Source organism: Oncorhynchus masou, chromosome 13 (genome assembly GCF_036934945.1).
Source record: "Oncorhynchus masou masou isolate Uvic2021 chromosome 13, UVic_Omas_1.1, whole genome shotgun sequence".
NCBI classification, from domain to species: domain Eukaryota; kingdom Metazoa; phylum Chordata; class Actinopteri; order Salmoniformes; family Salmonidae; genus Oncorhynchus; species Oncorhynchus masou.
In genome coordinates, this window is record NC_088224.1 from 65,795,272 (window position 1) to 65,817,373 (window position 22,102).

At 46.9% G+C, this 22,102-nt stretch overlaps 1 protein-coding gene across 1 annotated transcript in view; it reads right to left on the reverse strand.

Annotated features, from left to right (window-relative positions):
• The window catches only part of LOC135552849 (BCAS3 microtubule associated cell migration factor-like), a 350,870-nt gene that overhangs the window by 174,885 nt on the left and 153,883 nt on the right, over positions 1-22,102 (reverse strand). The window contains 2 exon segments of the mRNA XM_064984756.1: positions 18,798-18,895; positions 19,073-19,269. Coding sequence (XP_064840828.1) covers positions 18,798-18,895; positions 19,073-19,269 — 295 coding nt within the window.

Genomic DNA, 22,102 nt, shown 5'->3' on the forward strand with positions numbered 1-22,102 from the left:
ATTCAAAACCAGGAGAGGAAGAACAGAAAGAAAAAGAGAGGACAAATTGCTCCTGCCTGTGAAGTCTGTGATGTGCTTCTGCCTGTGAAGTCTGTGATGTGCTCCTGCCTGTGAAGTCTGTGATGTGCTCCTGCCTGTGAAGTCTGTGATGTGCTCCTGCCTGTGAAGTCTGTGATGTGCTCCTGCCTGTGAAGTCTGTGATGTGCTCCTGCCTGTGAAGTCTGTGATGTGCTCCTGCCTGTGAAGTCTGTGATGTGCTCCTGCCTGTGAAGTCTGTGATGTGCTCCTGCCTGTGAAGTCTGTGATGTGCTCCTGCCTGTGAAGTCTGTGATGTGCTCCTGCCTGTGAAGTCTGTGATGTGCTCCTGCCTGTGAAGTCTGTGATGTGCTCCTGCCTGTGAAGTCTGTGATGTGCTCCTGCCTGTGAAGTCTGTGATGTGCTCCTGCCTGTGAAGTCTGTGATGTGCTCCTGCCTGTGAAGTCTGTGATGTGCTCCTGCCTGTGAAGTCTGTGATGTGCTCCTGCCTGTGAAGTCCGATGTGCCCCTGCCTGTGAAGTCTGATGTGCGAACGAGCCGTTTAAAGAAAACAAAAGCCGAGTCATTCCTCCACATTCCCACGACTCCCCTTCCTCCATGTCTCCCTGTTACAGTAAGTTACCCAACACCTCTCTCCTCCTGGGAATAGTTAGAACAGATGAATCAGCCACGGGACAAAACAGACGAGTGTTACACAGCTGCTCTACAGTTGAGGCTATTTCCTACTATGAGAGGTGACCGACTTACTGACTGACACCATATTGAAAGGCTTCCTTCTATCATTTGAATGATAACTAGGGCCAGGAGGTTTTGCAAAAGTAAAAAAAAGAAAGAAAGCAGGCTAAAAATTCACAACTGTGAGAGAGAAGTCAAGTAAAGACTAGAAAGAGAAGAATAGAGAGAAGTCAAGTAAAGACTAGAAAGAGAAGAATAGAGAGAAGTCAAGTAAAGACTAGAAAGAGAAGAATAGAGAGAAAAAGGAAAGCCAGAAATGTCTCACCATCAGTTCATCTAATTTATCAGCGTTAGTTTGTCAGCCTTATTAAAATACTTTACAATCTAATGCTTCAGACATGAGATCCTTCTCCTAGTTCATTCCTTGCTTTAAGGCTGGTTTGTAACTCCGTATCATTGATTTTACAGGAGCAATGTAACTTTATCAGGACTCTGCTACTGTTTCCAGGCTCTGGATGGAAGCGAGTCAACGGCAGCAGAACTGCCTGATGACTTAACCCTTCCTCATTTACGTCCACTCCTACAGCATATCCCTGGACTACTCTCTGCTTCTTCTAACTAATATCTCACTTCAAATACCTTGGCTGCCATAGTTTCTGCGGGGAAAAGAGGTTCATGTTACCCAGCCGACAACATTAAAATGCCAGAGGGCGACTAAAGTCAATTTGCACGAGACGATAAAATAATTAGTGGGGCACAGTGTTTACATCAATGGGTCAGGATGGGGGGGCTGGTGTGTGTATGTGTACATGCTGTGTGTGTGTGTGTGTGTGTGTGTGTGTGTGTGTGTGTGTGTGTGTGTGTGTGTGTGTGTGTGTGTGTGTGTGTGTGCGTGCGTGCGTGCGTACATTATGTGTCTGCTCTTTTCTCTAGGGTCACTTGAGACTCAACTTTACAGCATAGGATTTACTTTAACAGAGTATTCACCTTACCCCTGCCAAATAGGAAACTAGTGACAGAGCTCAGCCATGCCAACAGTGTAGCCTCCCTAAGACCACTAATGACTGAGAAAAGAGAACACTGTTTACTGTTAGAGTTCAAGGTTACAAGGATAATCACTCATTTGACAGAAAAAGTGTATGTGTGTGTGTGTGTGTGTGTTACATAAACATTTTCCCGGATGCAATTTTGAGCGTTCCAAGTGGTTCCTTTTGGTTTTCCCAGTAAAACATTAGGAGCAAAGCGACTGGCCAGGAAGAGAAGGAGGAAATCGTTTAGGCTCCATAAGTGCCAAATTGTATCCTGGTTTTCCCAGTTTTCCTGGTCTGGCCAGGGCTTTTCCCAAGCTGTGGACCGTCTCAGATGGAGAGTCTAAACACAGAGCTGTGTTTAGGTTAGCTATACATACTGGTTTACAGGAAAGAGGAGAAAATACTAAATAAAATATTATAAGGAGGAAGGGAGAGAGAGAAGGAGAGAAGGAGAGAAAGAGAGGAGAGAAATGAGAGGAGTAGAGCGAGAGAGTAGAGCGAGAGAAAAGATGTGATGAAAGAAAGGAAAGATGTTTACTGTAGGATGGTTTTTCTTCACAGATTTCCTGTACTAGAGGAGGACTGTGTGTCTACAAGAGGACAGCATGTGTTCCTAATTAGGCTAAATGAGTTGAGATGCTTCATTAGGTACTGTGTGTTTATTAGGCTTTACTACAAAGCTGCTGCTCTGGGAATCTGTCCTGGGGTCAGTTTAACACACTGACTGAAAGGTCTTTGCTCATATTACTAATACACCCAGTCCAAAAGGATGGATCCTAACTAGTGAGCTGGTAAATTCAGCATCTCAAGTTAGGATCCCAAGTCTTCTCTTGCCCCAAACCATGAATACAAGGAGATGCAGCAAGTCGAAACCTTGATGCACTTACTGTGACTGGCCCCTGTGCTATATGTGATCGGTGTGTGCTGTGAAGCTCAGACACTAGCCCGTGTGATGCTCATTTAGTGAATTATGTAGCGCTGACCAGAGGGCTGGCTGGTTAGAGGCTACTCAGTTAGCTAGCCTAGCTCTTTCTGCCATAGGCTTTAATAGAGTAGTTAGCTACAGTAGCCTCTTACTCCCAGGCTGTAAGAACGACATAGGGGGTAATGGGGACCTTGAGGGTTTGGGGTGCTTGTTATATCAGCACTCGGAGCAAAAATACATGCACACACACAGGGAAGCCCCAATTAGGAGATGAGAGAGGGGGAACACTAGGGGGTGAGGAGACTTTCACAGGGCCAGTGGAAATGCCAGGACTAGCTGCCAGAGAAAATACACACGCTTCACAGCCAGGCACCTTCCCGGCGCCTCCTGTCTCTCACCCTCATCTCTGCTGCTGGATAATTGCATTAAGTGTGTTTGTAACCCCCATGGGGCAGTGCTCACTGTTCATCCACACACACACACACACACACACACACACACACACACACACACACACACACACACACACACACACACACACACACACACACACACACACACACACACACACACACACACACACACACACACACACACACACACACACACACCCAGTGGTGGGTTGTGTATAGGCCAGATCAAAGGGTTAGTTTTAATAGGAGCAGGGCAACACAGAGCAGAGCTGGTGTTGACTGCTGAACCTACTCTTCTGGAGTAGGACTACAGGGCTGAGGGAAATAAAGCACTCCACATACACACATAACAACACTGACAGAGCACACATCCACACACACACAGTGATTCCGGTATGCTTACAGTATATGCAAAAACACATGCTACAAGCACACACAATACCCACATCTCCCCACTCCATACAGAGGCATTAATATAAGCAGTATGTGCAGGGAAGTTTGGCAGTATACATGACTTCATATAGTCTGAGCAGGCCTCACAGCCTTACAGCCTTCATTGAAAACACATGTTCTCAGGAGGGAGTTTGTGTGTGTGACAAAACTGTGTGTCAGTGTGTGTGACAAAACTGTGTGCCAGTGTGTGTGTGTGTGTGTGTGTGTGTGGGGGGGGGGGGGTTCTTTGTGTGTTTATGGGTTCTGAATACATTTCCGCTCTCACATGAGGGGAGTACAGCCTGTGTGTATGAAATTAAACACACACGGTATGCGTTTGTGTATGTGTGTTTCATAAGCCGGCTGGTCTGGGTTATTTTGAGGCATATTGGAGAGAGCTGTGCTCGGTGCACTTGGCCAGCACCCTCTAGCCTTGGGAGAGCTGAACTTATGAATTCATTTTGATGGTGTTGAGCACTAGGGTGTGTCTGTGTTATTATATAGAAGGAAAAATGGGTAAGGGAATGCACACTCACACTAAACAAAAACACAGATGAATATTAATAGAACAATTTATCCTATTATCACACAAATAACCAAAAATGAAGCCCAGGGAAAAGGCTGGCCTAGGAACATGTGTATGGCCTGATGTTTCACAGCCTCTCTCTCCTCCTCCTCCTCTTTCCCCTCCTCCTAGACACTGAGGGCTAAATTAGATTGATAAGGATCTGGGAAAGAGTTCAAATCAAAAGACAGAGACGTTCACATCTGGTCCTGTGCTGCTGTCGTCAAATGAATGGTTCTTACTTAAGCTGTGTGCTGCTGGAATGTGATAACTTGAGCTTCCTGCAATACTGATAACAACAGAGGAGGGGGGGGAGAGAGAGAGAGAGTGTTAGGAAAGAGAGAGAGAGAGTTAGGAAAGAGAGAGAGCGAGAGACAGGGAGGAAAGAGGGAGACAGCGAGAGACAGGGAGGAAAGAGGGAGACAGCGAGAGACAGGGAGGAAAGAGGGAGACAGCGAGACACAGGGAGGAAAGAGGGAGACAGCGAGACACAGGGAGGAAAGAGGGAGACAGCGAGAGACAGAGAGGAGAGAGGGAGACAGGGAGTAGAGAGGGAGACAGCGCGAGACAGGGATGAAAGAGGGAGACAGCGAGAGACAGGGAGGAAAGAGGGAGACAGCAAGAGACAGGGAGGAAAGAGGGAGACAGCGAGAGACAGGGAGGAGAGAGAGACAGCGAGAGACAGGGAGGAAAGAGGGAGACAGCGAGAGACAGGGAGGAAAGAGGGAGACAGCGAGAGACAGGGAGGAAAGAGAGAGCGAGAGAGAGAGAGAGAGAGAGAGAGAGAGAGAGAGAGAGAGAGAGAGAGAGAAAGACATGGAGGAAAGAGAGAGGCAGGGAGGAAAGAGAGAGAGCGAGAGACAGGGAGGAAAGAGAGAGCGAGAGAGAGACAGGGAGGAAAGAGAGAGAGCGAGAGAGAGACAGTGAGGAAAGAGGGAGACAGCGAGAGACAGTGAGGAAAGAGGGAGACAGCGAGAGACAGGGAGGAAAGAGGGAGACAGCGAGAGACAGGGAGGAAAGAGGGAGAAAGCGAGAGACAGGGAGGAAAGAGAGAGACAGCGAGAGACAGGGAGGAAAGAGAGAGACAGCGAGGAAAGAGGGAGACAGGGAGGAAAGAGGGAAACAGCGATAGAGAGAGAGAGAGAGAGAGAGAGAGAGAGAGAGAGAGAGAGAGAGAGAGAGAGAGAGAGAAAGACATGGAGGAAAGAGAGAGGCAGGGAGAAAAGAGAGAGAGCGAGAGACAGGGAGGAAAGAGAGAGCGAGAGAGAGACAGGGAGGAAAGAGAGAGAGCGAGAGAGAGACAGTGAGGAAAGAGGGAGACAGCGAGAGACAGTGAGGAAAGAGGGAGACAGCGAGAGACAGGGAGGAAAGAGGGAGACAGCGAGAGACAGGGAGGAAAGAGGGAGACAGCGAGAGAGGGGGGGAGAGGGAGACAGCGAGAGACAGGGAGGAGAGAGGGAGACAGGGAGGAGAGAGGGAGACAGCGAGAGACAGGGAGGAAAGAGGGAGACAGCGAGAGACAGGGAGGAAAGAGGGAGACAGCAAGAGACAGGGAGGAAAGAGGGAGACAGCGAGAGACAGGGAGGAGAGAGAGAGACAGCGAGAGACAGGGAGGAAAGAGGGAGACAGCGAGAGACAGGGAGGAAAGAGGGAGACAGCGAGAGACAGGGAGGAAAGAGAGAGAGCGAGAGACAGGGAGGAAAGAGAGAGAGCGAGAGAGAGAGAAAGACATGGAGGAAAGAGAGAGGCAGGGAGGAAAGAGAGAGAGCGAGAGACAGGGAGGAAAGAGAGAGAGCGAGAGAGAGACAGGGAGGAAAGAGAGAGAGCGAGAGAGAGACAGGGAGGAAAGAGGGAGACAGCGAGAGACAGGGAGGAAAGAGGGAGACAGCGAGAGACAGGGAGGAAAGAGGGAGACAGCGAGAGACAGGGAGGAAAGAGGGAGACAGCGAGAGACAGGGAGGAAAGAGAGAGACAGCGAGAGACAGGGAGGAAAGAGAGAGACAGCGAGGAAAGAGGGAGACAGGGAGGAAAGAGGGAAACAGCGAGAGACAGGGAGGAAAGAGGGAGACAGCGAGAGACAGGGAGGAAAGAGGGAGACAGCGAGAGACAGGGAGGAAAGAGGGAGACAGCGAGAGAGGGGGGGAGAGGCCATTCAAGAGACAGCAATGGACTGCACAAGCAGCAAAATACAAAAAACAAACACATGCAAAAATAGACACTTGCAGTATACCTGCATAAACGTGCACTTTCTGCACTTTCACCAACATATAAAACCTCATGACACACAGACAACACACAATTGCATATTACAACATATTCAAGACAGAAGAAAAGGACAAAGAAAGAGCTCACTAAGAAAAGTGTCAGGTTGGTTTTGGGCCGACAGTGAAGACGCTACGAAGCAGCAGAGGTGCTGACAGAACCAGTGGACATCACATCAGAGAGGTTCACGTTCTGTCCCTCTCGCTTTCTTTCTTTTCCTCCCTTTTATGTTTCCTAGAGATGACGCTACTGCTGATGAGGCTGACTCTGAAGGAGCTTGTCCTTTCGCTGTCTCTCTCTCTCTTTATTTCTTTCTCTTCATCATTCTCTACCTATGGCCGCACACAGGAAGCCAGGGTGGAATTCCCAAGTGGACATTTTTCACGTTCCACCGGTGATTGGAAACACACTCCAGTAAAACAGCCATGGGACCTAATGTCCAGGTGAGGAGGGAAGGACTGCTCCCTCCCTCCGTTAGCTGGAAGGTGACTTGGCTGGAGGGGTGTGTGTGTTGCCCACTACAATGAATACACAAAGACTGCCTCTGTGGCTGGAGTGGACCAGGTGAGCAGATATCATCTAACATACACACACCTGCAGAGGAAATGACCTGCAGCATCTCCACACCTGGATACTGAGGCCTGGGGCTCACCGACCAGGGGAGGAAGGGAGAGAGAGAAATTGAAGGACAAAATAAAAACCCTCCAACCCAAAAAGGCCTGTGGTGTTGATGGTATCCTCAATGAAATGATCAAACATACAGACAACAAATTCCAATTGGCTATACTAAAACTCTTTAACATCATCCTTAGCTCTGGCATCTTCCCCAATATTTGGAACTGATCACCCCAATCCACAAAGGTGGAGACAAATTTGACCCCAATAACTACCGTGGAATATGCATCAACAGTAACCTTGGGAAAATCCTCTGCATTATCATTAACAGCAGACTCGTACACTTCCTCAATGAAAACAATGTACTGAGCAAATGTCAAATTGGCTTTTTATCAAATTACTGTACAACAGACCATGTATTCACCCTGCACACCCTAATTGACAACCAAACAAACCAAAACAAAGGCAAAGTCTTCTCATGCTTTGTTGATTTAAAAAAAGCCTTCGACTCAATTTGGCATGAGGGTCTGCTATACAAACTGATGGAAAGTGGTGTTGGGGGTAAAACATACGACATTATAAAATCCATGTACACAAACAACAAGTGTGAGGTTAAAATTGGCAAAAAACACAAATTTCTTCACACAGGGTCGTGGGGTTAGACATATATATCAACGAATTGGCGCGGGCACTAGAAAAGTCTCCAGCACCCGGCCTCACCCTACTAGAATCCGAAGTCAAATGTCTGCTGATGATCTGGTGCTTCTGTCACCAACCAAGGAGGGCCTACAGCAGCACCTAGATCTTATGCACAGATTCTGTCAGACCTGGGCCCTGACAGTAAATCTCAGTAAGACCAAAATAATGGTGTTCCAAAAAAGGTCCAGTCACCAGGACCACAAATACAAATTCCATCTAGACACTGTTTCCCTAGAGCACACAAAAAACTATACATACCTTGGCCTAAACATCAGCGCCACAGGTAACTTCTACAAAGCTGTAAACGATCTGAGAGACAAGGCAAGAAGGGCATTCTATGCCATCAAAAGGAACATACATTTCAACATACCAATTAGGATTTGGCTAAATCTGACTTGAATCAGTCATAGAGCCCATTGCCCTTTATGGTTGTGAGGTCTGGGGTCCACTCACCAACCAAGACTTCACAAAATGGGACAAACACAAAATTGAGACTCTGCACGCAGAATTCTGCAATAATATCCTCCGTGTACAACGTAGAACACCAAATAATGCATGCAGAGCAGAATTAGGCCGATACCCACTAATGATCAAAATCCAGAAAAGAGATATGAGCTCACTGCCCACAAAATGAGGTGGAAACTGAGCTGCACTTCCTAACCTCCTGCCCAATATTAGAGAGACATATTTCCCCCAGATTACACAGATCCACAAAGAATTTGAAAACAAATCCAATTTTGAAAAATTCCCATATCTACTGGGTGAAATTCCACAGTGTGCCATCAGAGCAGCAAGATTTGTGACCTGTTGCCACGAGAAAAGGGCAACCAGTGAAGAACACACACCATTGTAAATACAACCCATATCTATGCTTATTTATTATATCTTGTGTCCTTTACCATTTGTACATTGTTAAAACACTGTATATATACATAATGTGACATTTGTAATGTCTTTATTGTTTTGAAACTTCTGTATGTGTGATGTTTACTGTTAATTTGTATTGTTTATTTCACTTTATATATTCACTTTATATATTATCTACCTCACTTGCTTTGGCAATGTTAACACATGTTTCTCATGCCAATAAAGCCCTTGAATTGAATTTAATTGAAAGACATGGCAGAGAAGACAGGAAGAAAGTGGGGTAGGCAGTCTTCACCTGACCATTATATGACACTGACTTCCCCTATACCATTGGAAACCATGGTAATGCCCTTTCAACCCTCCAGCCCGGCCAATCCCTCAACAGCTCCTAATTTCAATTCCACAACTCCACCCATACAGGGACAAAACCATAAGGAGACCAAAATAATTACAAAACAACCATTGTGTTGGGCTTTGTGAAATAGCAAAGTTTCCACTCCAATTACTTAGGTGGGGCGATGTTCCCCCACATTCTAACTCCAACAGGACTGAACAGAACATTTTAGATTTTCTAGACGGAAATAGAAAGAAAGACAGCGAGACACTAGAAAAAAATGAGTGACAAAGAAACCCTCTTTTCTATCCATCTTTCTCTTTACCAATCTCTCTCTTTCTATCCATCTCTCTCTTTATCCATCTCTCTTTCTATCCATCTATCTCTCTCTTTCTATCCATCTCTCTCTTTCTATCCATCTCGCTCTTTCTATCCATCTCTCTCTTTATCAATCTCTCTCTTTCCATCTCTCTCTTTCTATCCATCTCTCTCTTTCTATCCATCTCTCTCTTTCTATCCATCTCTCTCTTTATCAATCTCTCTCTTTATCAATCTCTCTCTTTCTTTCCATCTCTCTCTTTATCCATCTCTCTATCCATCTCTCTCTTTCTATCCATATCTCTCTTTCTATCCATCTCTCTCTTTCTATCCATCTCTCTCTTTCTATCCATCTCTCTCTTTGTCCATCTCTCTCTTTCTATCAATATCTCTCATCTCTCTATCTATATATCTTCATATCCATCTCTCTCTTTCTATCCATCTCTCTCTTTATCCATCTCTCTCTTTCTATCTATCCATCTCTCTCTTTCTATCCATCCATCTCTCTTTCTATCCATCCATCTCTCTTTCTATCCATCCATCTCTCTTTCTATCCATCTCTCTCTTTCTATCCATCTCTCTTTCTATCCATCTCTCTTTCTATCCATCTCTCTTCCTATCCATCCATCTCTCTCTTTCTAACCATCTCTTTATATCCATCTCTCTCTCTCTCTCTCTCTCTTTCCATCCATCTCTCTTTCTATTCATCTCTCTCTTTCTATCCATCTCTCTCTCTATCTATCTATCTCTCTTTATATCCATCTCTCTCTTTCTATCCATCTCTCTCTTTCTATCCTTCTCTCTTTCTATCCTTCTCTCTTTCTATCCTTCTCTCTCTTTCTATCCATCCATCTCTCTCTTTCTATCCATCCATCTCTCTCTTTATCCATCCATCTCTCTCTTTATCCATCTCTCTCTTTCTATCCATCCATCTCTCTTTCTATCCATCCCTCTCTTTCTTTATATCCATCTCTCTCTCTATCCATCTCTCTCTTTCTGTCCATCTCTCTCTTTATCATCTCTCTCTTTCTTTATATCCATCTCTCTCTTTCTTTATATCCATCTCTCTTTATCCATCTCTCTCTTTATCCATCTCTCTTTCTATCCACCTCTCTCTCTATCACTCTTTATATCCATCTCTCTATCCATCTATATCTCTCTTTCTAACCATCTCTCTTTCTATCCTTCTCTCTTTCTATCCATCTCTCTCTTTTTATCCATCCATCTCTCTCTTTCTATCCATCCATCTCTCTCTTTCTATCCATCTCTCTCTTTCTATCCATCTCTCTCTTTCTATCCATCCATCCATCTCTCTTTCTATCCATCCATCTCTCTCTTTCTATCCATCCATCTCTCTCTTTCTATCCATCCATCTCTCTTTCTATCCATCCATCTCTCTCTTTCTATCCATCCATCTCTCTGTTTCTATCCATCCATCTCTCTTTCTATCCATCCCTCTCTTTCTTTATATCCATCTCTCTATTTCTGTCCATCTCTCTCTTTATCCATCTCTCTCTCTATCCATCTCCCTCTTTCTGTCCATCGCTCTCTTTATCCATCTCTCTCTTTCTTTATATCCATCTCTCTCTTTCTTTATATCCATCTCTCTTTATCCATCTCTCTCTTTCTGTCCATCTCTCTCTTTATCCATCTCTCTCTTTCTTTATATCCATCTCTCTCTTTCTTTATATCCATCTCTCTTTATCCATCTCTCTTTCTATTCATCCTCTCTCTTTCTATCCACCTCTCTCTCTATCGCTCTTTATATCCATCTCTCTCTTTCTAACCATCTCTCTTTATATCCATCTCTCTCTCGATCTCTCTTTCCATCCATCTCTCTCTATCTATCTCTCTTTATATCCATCTCTCTCTTTATCCATCTCTCTCTTTCTATCCTTCTCTCTTTCTATCCTTCTCTCTTTCTATCCATCTCTCTCTTTCTATCCATCTCTCTCTTTCTAACCATCTCTCTTTATATCCATCTCTCTCTCGATCTCTCTTTCCATCCATCTCTCTCTATCTATCTATCTCTCTTTATATCCATCTCTCTCTTTATCCATCTCTCTCTTTCTATCCTTCTCTCTTTCTATCCTTCTCTCTTTCTAACCATCTCTCTTTATATCCATCTCTCTCTTTCTAACCATCTCTCTTTATATCCATCTCTCTCTCGATCTCTCTTTCCATCCATCTCTCTCTATCTATCTATCTCTCTTTATATCCATCTCTCTCTTTATCCATCTCTCTCTTTCTATCCATCTCTCTCTTTCTATCCATCTCTCTCTTTCTAACCATCTCTCTTTATATCCATCTCTCTCTCGATCTCTCTTTCCATCCATCTCTCTCTATCTATCTATCTCTCTTTATATCCATCTCTCTCTTTATCCATCTCTCTCTTTCTATCCTTCTCTCTTTCTATCCTTCTCTCTTTCTAACCATCTCTCTTTATATCCATCTCTCTCTCGATCTCTCTTTCCATCCATCTCTCTCTATCTATCTATCTCTCTTTATATCCATCTCTCTCTTTATCCATCTCTCTCTTTCTATCCTTCTCTCTTTCTATCCTTCTCTCTTTCTATCCATCCATCTCTCTCTTTCTATCCTTCTCTCTTTCTATCCTTCTCTCTTTCTATCCATCTCTCTCTTTCTATCCATCCATCTCTCTCTTTCTATCCATCCATCTCTCTCTTTATCCATCTCTCTCTTTCTATCCATCTCTCTCTTTCTATCCATCTCTCTCTTTCTATCCATCCACCCATCTCTCTTTCTATCCATCCATCTCTCTCTTTCTATCCATCCATCTCTCTCTTTATCCATCTCTCTCTTTCTATCCATCCATCTCTCTTTCTATCCATCCATCTCTCTCTTTCTATCCATCCATCTCTCTTTCTATCCATCCCTCTCTTTCTTTATATCCATCTCTCTATTTCTGTCCATCTCTCTCTTTATCCATCTCTCTCTCTATCCATCTCCCTCTTTCTGTCCATCGCTCTCTTTATCCATCTCTCTCTTTCTTTATATCCATCTCTCTCTTTCTTTATATCCATCTCTCTCTTTCTTTATATCCATCTCTCTTTCTTTATATCCATCTCTCTCTTTCTTTATATCCATCTCTCTCTTTCTTTATATCCATCTCTCTCTTTCTTTATATCCATCTCTCTTTATCCATCTCTCTCTTTCTGTCCATATCTCTCTTTATCCATCTCTCTCGTTCTTTATATCCATCTCTCTCTTTCTTTATTTCCATCTCTCTTTATCCATCTCTCTTTCTATTCATCCTCTCTCTTTCTATCCACCTCTCTCTCTATCGCTCTTTATATCCATCTCTCTCTTTCTATCCATCTCTCTCTTTCTATCATCTCTCTTTCTATCCAGCTCTCTTTCTATCCATCTCTCTTTCTATCCATCCCTTTCTTTCTATCCATCTCTCTCTTTCTATCCATCTCTTTCTATCCATCTCTCTCTCGTTTCGCCTCCTCGACGTGAGTGCTTTCTCATTTTCCATCACCTATTCATTTTTAAGGAGGGAGTGTGTTGGAGTGCGGTGGCGTGCATTAGCGTTACTCTGCTCTGCCTCTGCTAGCTAGGTGTAAAAAATACCATTACAGCAGCCGGCTGTGGGGACGTCCGGATCGATCCACTATGGAGCTGAGAGGGCCGGTTGGGTCCTACTTTAACACCCCGCCCAGTGGATTATCCCACACCGCAATGGAGACACTGTCAAAGAGAGTTAGTGTCAGGGAGACGAGGGGGAGATGGGAGGGTGTGAGGGGGGTAGAGAGAGGGGAGGCTGGTAGAGTGTGTGAGGCATATGCTGGTGAGAGAGAGGGAGGGATGAAGTGATAGGAATGGAGGGAAAGAGAGAAGGAGAAAGTGAATGTTGTCCCCAAACTTTGCTGGGTGTCTCGTCGACTTGTCAGTGTTAACCATGATGACAAGGACTTAAGGGATGGAGAGACAATGCTCCTGGCCTGTCTATACCCAGAGAAACACATCACTCCACGCTGGTGTGTCCACAACAGCCCAGTGCCTTACATGGAGGGTAAAGGGGCACTCTGCAGCTTGGTATGAGGTCATGTGTATTTAGGGATGGCATTGTCTCCAAACTGACATGTCGTCCCCAAATTGACACTACACCCCCTGCCATGCAGGCTTAGGGTGTGTGGGTATATTGGCATCTGTGAGTGTGTGTCCCTCCCACACAGACACCCCTTCTACATATACACATAGACATATCCATGACAGTTAAGAGAGACACTTACAGGGGTCTGGAGTGTCCTAGCAGATGTACCCTCACACCCCCACTCACACACACTACAGTGTGCAGGTTGAACGGGGAACACACAGCAGATGCACCCTCACACCCCCACTCACACACACTACAGTGTGCAGGTTGAACGGGGAACACACAGCAGATGTACCCTCACACCCCCACTCACACACACTACAGTGTGCAGGTTGAACGGGGAACACACAGCAGATGCACCCTCACACCCCCACTCACACACACTACAGTGTGCAGGTTGAACGGGGAACACACAGCAGATGTACCCTCACACCCCCACTCACACAGTCTACAGTGTGCAGGTTGAACGGGGAACACACAGCAGATGTACCCTCACACCCCCACACCCTACAGTGTGCAGGTTGAACGGGGAACACACAGCAGATGTACCCTCACACCCCCACTCTACAGTGTGCAGGTTGAACGGGGAACACACAGCAGATGTACCCTCACACCCCCACTCACACAGTCTACAGTGTGCAGGTTGAACGGGGAACACACAGCAGATGCCCGACACATTGGTGTTTTTAAAGTTGCTCTAAACAGCAGCTGTTCAGTATCCACTGCCCTCTGGCATTACACACACACAGCCAGGGCCGCACACACACACATAAATATCACTCACACACTCATAAATATCACGCACACACATAAATATCACTCACACACACACACAAATATCACTCACACATAAATATCACTCACACACACATAAATATCACTCACACACACACATAAATATCACTCACACACACACACAAATATCACACACACAGGAAAACACATGGCGTACACTGGCATAGCACTTCAAACAATCCTAGCGAGATCAGCACAGTGCCCCCCCCACACATTCCCTCCTGCTCAAATGTGACCCCCCCCCAAACCCATTTACTGTCATCTCCCCAGGAAGGAAAGGAAGAAAGAAAAGGACAGAGGGAGGGATAGATAGCGGGAGGGATAGAAAAGCCAGGCCTGCGTGTCTCTCTCTCACTCCCCCTTTCGCTCGCTCTCCGTCTCTAACCCTCTCTCTCCAACCCTGTCTGTCTGTCTCTCCAACCCTCCCTCGGTCTCTCCAACCCTCCCTCCCTGTCTCTCTAACCCTCCCTCTCTCTCTAACCCTCTCTCTCTCTCTCTAACCCTCTCTCTCTCTCACTAAACCGCCCTCTCTCTCTAACCCCCCCCCCCTCTCTCTAACCCTCCCACTCTCTCTAACCCTCTCTGTCTAAACCTCCCTCTCTCTCTCTAACCCTAACTCTCTCTCTAACCCTCCCTCTCTCTCTAACCCTCCCTCTCTCTCTAACCCTCCCACTCTCTCTAACCCTCCCACTCTCTCTAACCCTCCCACTCTCTCTAACCCTCCCTCTCTCTCTAACCCTCCCTGTCTGTCTCTCCAACCCTCCCTCGGTCTCTCCAACCCTCCCTCCCTGTCTCTCTAACCCTCCCTCTCTCTCTAACCCTCTCTCTCTCACTAAACCTCCCTCTCTCTCTAACCCTCCCACTCTCTCTAACCCTCCCACTCTCTCTAACCCTCTCTGTCTAAACCTCCCTCTCTCTCTCTAACCCTCCCTCTCTCTCTAACCCTAACTCTCTCTCTAACCCTCCCTCTCTCTCTAACCCTCCCTCTCTCTCTAACCCTCCCACTCTCTCTAACCCTCCCTCTCTCTCTAACCCTCCCTGTCTGTCTCTCCAACCCTCCATCGGTCTCTCCAACCCTCCCTCCCTGTCTCTCTAACCCTCCCTCTCTCTCTAACCCTCTCTCTCTCACTAAACCTCCCTCTCTCTCTAACCCTCCCTCTCTCTCTAACCCTCCCACTCTCTCTAACCCTGTCTGTCTAAACCTCCCTCTCTCTCTCTAACCCTCCCTCTCTCTCTAACCCTCCCTCTCTCTCTAACCCTCCCACTCTCTCTAACCCTCCCACTCTCTCTAACCCTCCCTCTCTCTCTAACCCTCTCTCTCTCTCTAAACCTCTCTCTCTTTCTAACCCTCCCTCTCTCTCTCTAACCCCCCTCTCTCTCTCTAACCATCCGTCTCTCTAAACCTCCCTATCTCTAACCCTCCCTCTCTCTAAACCTCCCTCTCTCTCTAACCCTCCCTCTCTCTCTAACCCTCCCTCTCTCCAAATCTCCCTCTCTCTAACCCTCCCTCTCTCTCTAAACCTCCCTCTCTCTCTTACCCTCCCTCTCTCTCTAACCCTCCCTCTCTCTCTAACCCTCCCTCTCTCTAAACCTCCCTCTCTCTCTAACCCTCCCTCTCTCTAAACCTCCCTCTCTCTCTAACCCTCCCTCTCTCTCTAACCCTCCCTCTCTCTCTAACCCTCCCTCTCTCTCTAACCCTCCCTCTCTCACTCAGTCAGACAAAGTGGTGCGGTTATAAGAATGGTATCATTCACTGGCTGATTATAGGGGTGTGATGACGAAACAGATGTCTCTGTTAGAACTGTGACCCCAGGCGGTGCCACCTCAACTTATTGTCCTGGTAACCCCCAGGTCGCCGGAAGAAGTGAAACCTTTAGAGAGCAGAGGGGACAAGGACCCCATTGATGGGAGGAGAGACAGAATGGGGATGGGGAAAAGGAAGGGTAGATGGGGGGGTGAGGTCACGGGTAATGAAAGAAAGATATTCCCCCCAATTTCCTTAAAGGAAGAGATCATATGGCATAATGGTAGAGTTGTGAATGTGACCACTATCTCTCCACACACAGGAGGCCTTTATGGCTGCTCAGGTAATTGTGGAGTGTAGGGTTAAGGATCAGTTACTCTGTGTGTGTGTGTGTGTGTGTGTGTGTGTGTGTGTGTGTGTGTGTGTGTGTGTGTGTGTGTGTGTGTGTGTGTGTGTGTGTGTGTGTGTGTGTGTGTGTGTGTGCGCAGGTGCCCGTCTCCCTTCCTAGGACCGTTCAGCTATGAAGGGACTCACCCATGCTTCCTTCGATTCCTCCATTCATTGTATCCCTCCACCTCTTACTACAACAGCTGGGGAGACCCCCTGCCCTGGACACTACGTGACTGAGGGGCTGCACTGTGCTGGTGACAACACACACCTCCCTCTCTCAGTGTGTTTGATGAGTGGTATCAGTGAGAGGGGCAGCAGCAGCGTCAGCTGTGATAATGCTGAGTGTCAGGAAGTGTCTCGGACATTCTCATCTCTCTAATGGCTGTTAACTGCTGATCCAACACTGATTAGACCAGAAAGCCTGTCTCCTTTTAATGGACTAAACACACACACTTTTTAATGCTTAACGGCAGTAGTGTTCAATAAATGTCTTTGGTGCCGTGTATCTCTCCTGCTCCTCTTGTCAAGAGGACACACCAACTCCCCCCACCCCACCTATGATAACTAACTCATAACATGCCTGCATCTTCTCTCTCCCTCCGTGCTCTGCTCTATCATAAGCAGCAACACTAGTTAGATCCCTGGCTCCCGATAAAACACAGAAAGTGTTTTCCTCCAGAACAAGGAGCAGGGTGTTTTCTTCAGTGAGTCATAACAAAACAACTATCCAGACTGAAGGGACGCTGTGATCCCTGTCAGAGAGTTATCAGCACAGAGAAGATGAACAGCCTTTCTGTCTTTTTGTGTCCTCTAGCATTGTTTCATTGGTCCCGCCATACCACACTCACCTAGTCTACGACAGTGGAGCACACACACACACCCTCCTCCTCATAGTGACTCTTGGGGAGCAGATATACAGTACTGATAATAGCGGCTGCAGGTCCCATTGATTTTGTTAAGTGAGGAAAATCAAGACATTGGCTGTAGAGCTTGTATGTATGTATGTATGTGTGTGTGTGTGTGTGTGTGTGTGTGTGTGTGTGTGTGTGTGTGTGTGTGTGTGTGTGTGTGTGTGTGTGTGTGTATGTATGTATGTATGTATGTATGTATGTATGTATGTATGTATGTATGTATGTATGTATGTATGTATGTATGTATGTGTGTATGTATGTATGTATGTGTGTATGTAGGTATGTGTGTGTGTGTGTGTGTCCCAATCCCAAGCCCCTGGGGAATGTCCTAGTAGAGTGTATAGTGCAGGATACAGCATATACAGAGATAACATCCCAGACACTGGGGAGACTGTCTATGAGTCCCAATGACTGGAAGAGTCTCTACAGTGGAACTTACTGTATGACTGATGTTACTGCCACTACGCACTTATACAATCACAAGTTGCTGGGACTTTGGCTACATTAGATGCAGAAAAATGTGTACGCACACACAAACACACAAACTGCACTAATCCATGCTAAAACACACACACACAAACTGCACTAATCCTTTCTAAAACACACACACACACACACACACACAAAAACTGCACTAATCCATGCTAAAACACACACACACACACACACACACACACACAAACTTGCCCTTTTTGAAGGAAAGACAAAAGCGATGTGTGTCTGATAAGAAGAGGCGCCACACTGGTGGCAGGCTAGAGACTGATAACTATCACTACCCTCCTCCTCCCTTCCTCATCTCCTACCTCCTCTCGTCTCTTCTCCTCTCCTCCTTCAGTCCTCCAGACAACAAGGAGAGAGGGAGGGGAAGCCTTCCTGGTTCAAACCAGGTAAGAATGCACTTTGTAGATGATTTTGGTTTTTGGTGAAAGGGAGTGAGATTCCTCGTCAAAACATGCTTCAAGAGAAGATACAGGGTGAATCAAACAAACACTGTACCTTCTACATACATAAAACCATAATACACACACAGCAGAAATACCAAGACATCATACTAATCACATTGATCCTAACGGTGGCTTCACAATGACAGAACAAAAAACTAGCACTAAATTCAATTGGGATTCTCACAAGATCAGTACAACGACAATAACCCCGAGAGAACAACACTGTACGTGCCAGCTTTCATCTCAACATGATTGGATTAAACCCTAACATCATAAGAAGAAAGGCCAAACGTAAAAAGAGACCATCTTTAAAGCAGATCAATCTAATCTAATACACAGATCAGGCCAATCACAATGCAGGGATATGATTATGTCATCACTAGGACTATCTCCGGCTTGGACACTGTGAAAAGTCAGAGTAGATTATCATGTAGGTCATTATGTGGTTTAACGTGGTTCTGCGTGTTTGAAGAGGAAAACAGAGGCTGGGGTGTGCGCTAGACCCACAGTCATAATGTTACGATCACTATGAATGAGATACAGTTGACACAGGTCACAGGTCTTGCATTTACGTGTGTGTGTGTACGTGTGTGTGTGTGTGTATACAGACCTCCTTCTGTGCTGAACAAGGTGAAGACACTTGTACACAGTCTCATACCACATATATACATATATCAACACAGACAGGTAGAATAGTATATAGTAGCATGATTCCTACCCGATCCTATATCAATGACCGTCCCCTGTCCCCTCCGTTCAGCCACCAGCCGAGAGGAACCAGGCATGCTGACCGGCTCAGAACGCACTGGCTGGATCCTACACACACAGAAATGTACAGCTACTTATGTATGTGTTTATTTAACTGCTGTTATGCTACATTTATAGATATTATATATATATCATAGAATAATTGAGATCAAATCTTATTTTTGCAAGACCTGTTCAAAATAACAGATGTCACATACAACTACGGCAGCATGATTGTCCACCTACCTGAGACTGTGTAGGTCCAGGTCATCAGTGTGGAAGTCCAACAGAGGCTGTTGAATGTCGCTGGGGCCCTGGGACTGCAGCACGGAGGAGGAGGAGGAGATGACCGTAGTCTGACCAGATGGGTGGATGGTCTTAAACTGGAACTGAGGACCCATCCACAGGCGGCGGTGAGGCCCTGTGTGGGTGACTATCTCCACCTGGTAGGGGCCAGACAACAACGTTAGCATGCTAGCAACATAAAACCACTGGAATAGTGCAGTTACCTTCTTATTTCACTTAGGTTAAACTAAAATACTGCTACTGTGTTTGTGTACAAACTGCTGAAAACCAGTTTCCCATTTGGGATTAATAAAATAACTACTACAGCGTCACTGTCCACATTCGTTCTAGATGTAAACCTGTCAGACTAAAGCCTGTTGTCCACAGAGACAAGACGCTGTAGTCACAATGAGCTGGCGGGTGTGTGGGGTAGGGGAAGAGGAAATGAGGGAGACAGATTTCCATGGCAACAGGATTAGAGGACGAGCGTCAGAGCCACATTAGCGTCATCATTTCTGAGAAATGATACCGTGGCCGTTAAGGCTCAGGAACAGCTGTCCGCAGAGTCTTCCCCCTGAGAGATGGCATGGTGGGCCTTAACATGACAGAGGGGCAGACTCCAGAGAGGTTTGTCAGTAATGTTACACTAAATGAATGTGGGAGATGAGGAGAGGACACAACAATTGTAACTAGCTTTCACCTTCTCTTTTTACTCCCAATTTCTTATTCCCTCTCCCCCTCTGACTCTCCCCCACTCCCCCTCTGCCCCCATTCCCCCTCTGCCCTCATTTCCTCTCCCTCATTCCCTCTCCCCCATTCCCTCTCGCCCTCTGCCCTCATTCCCTCTCCCTTCGGCCCCATTCCCTCTCGCCCTCTATCCCCATTCCCTCAGCCCTCATTCCCTCTCCCTTCTGCCCCATTCCCTCTGCCCTCTCCCTCATTCCCTCTCCCTTCTGCCCCATTCCCTCTGCCCTCTCCCTCATTCCCTCTCCCTTCTGCCCCATTCCCTCTCCCTTCTGCCCCATTCCCTCTGCCCTCTCCCTCATTCCCTCTCCCTTCTGCCCCATTCCCTCTGCCCTCTCCTTCATTCCCTCTCCCATCTGCCCCATTCCCTCTGCCCTCTCCTTCATTCCCTCTCCCTTCTGCCCCATTCCCTCTGCCCTCTCCCTCCTTCATTCCCTCTCCCATCTGCCCCATTCCCTCTGCCCTCTCCTTCATTCCCTCTCCCTTCTGCCCCATTCCCTCTGCCCTCTCCCTCATTCCCTCTCCCTTCTGCCCCATTCCCTCTGCCCTCTCCTTCATTCCCTCCCCCTTCTGCCCCATTCCCTCTGCCCTCTCCTTCATTCCCTCTCCCATCTGCCCCATTCCCTCTGCCCTCTCCCTTCTGCCCCATTCCCTCTGCCCTCTCCCTCATTCCCTCTCCCTTCTGCCCCATTCCCTCTCGACCTCTCCTCTCCTCCATTCCCTCCGCCCTCTCCCTCATTTCCTCTCCTCTCCCCCATTCCCTCCCCCCTCTCCCTCTCCTCCATCTGCCCTATCCAACTTCCTCACGAAGAGCTTCTCTCAATCCTTCAGTTTTCTCTTTATTTAACACAGACTCTCCTTCTTCCACACTCTGTCCCCCTCTCTCATGTCTACTTGGCAGTGAAAGAGCCAAGACACGGGTGACAGCTTAGGGTCTCGTACTACGTCTGTGGTGTGTGTGTGTGTGTGACACGTGGCCTGGCACAGCTGTGTAAATTAGGCCACAGAGAGGGGGAGGGAGAAGGATTTCAGTGTGTGTGTGTGTACTCGCCAGTTAACACCATCAGTGTTGCCCAGCCCCAGAGATAAACAGATGCCATGGTTCTCATCAGTGTCGGGGCGCAGGGCCAGATGTTGCCCTCTCCTCTGCCCTCCTGTCTATCTGTCTGTCATGCCCAGCTCTCCATGTCTCTGCCCTCCTGTCTATCTGTCTGTCATGCCCAGCTCTCCATGTCTCTGCCCTCCTGTCTATCATGCCCAGCTCTCCATGTCTCTGTCCTCCTGTCTATCTGTCTGTCATGCCCAGCTCTCCATGTCTCTGCCCTCCTGTCTATCTGTCTGTCATGCCCAGCTCTCCATGTCTCTGCCCTTCTGTCTATCTGTCTGTCATGCCCAGCTCTCCATGTCTCTGCCCTCCTGTCTATCTGTCTGTCATGCCCAGCTCTCCATGTCTCTGCCCTCCTGTCTATCTGTCTGTCATGCCCAGCTCTCCTCGTCTCTGTCCTCCTGTCTATCTGTCTGTCATGCCCAGCTCTCCTTGTCTCTGTCCTCCTGTCGGTCTGTCTGTCATGCCCAGCTCTCCTTGTCTCTGTCCTCCTGTCGGTCTGTCACACCCTGTCCTGACATACTTTGCCTGACAATACAAGTTATCACAGAGTTGTGTAGAGCTCACAGAACCACCAATGGACTGTTGATATAACTGCTCAGGGACGTCTGATATGAAGCCACTGTATAGCACAGGAGGTGGAAGAGGGAGAGAATTACAGTCCAGTCTCCAGAGGCCTGGTCGCTACTGCAATAACCTAATAGAATGTGTCATGACCGGCAGAGCCTGACCTGATGACTTGATGGAGGGGTATTGAAACCAGGAGGATAAGGGGGAATCTGTGGGGTTGATTCAGGCATTGTTGTCATCTGATGGACCTGAGAGCCACTTACACTATTATGCACAAACTATGTCCCAAATGGCCCCCTACTCCCTAAATAGTGTACTACTTCTGACCAGACCTCTATGGGCCCTGGTCAAAAGTAGTGCACTATAAAGGGAATAGGGGGCCATTTGAGACACAAGTAATGTCTCCAAAGTCGCGCTACATACAGCGCCCAGACGGACGACACACACCAAGGGTCACAATGTGGAGTTGAATTAGAAACCTGTAGACTCATCTGATTCTGAACATTGCTGATAATCTAATGAAGGGATCTGATTTAATGACATCCACAAGACAGCGCTGCTCTAACTCAATC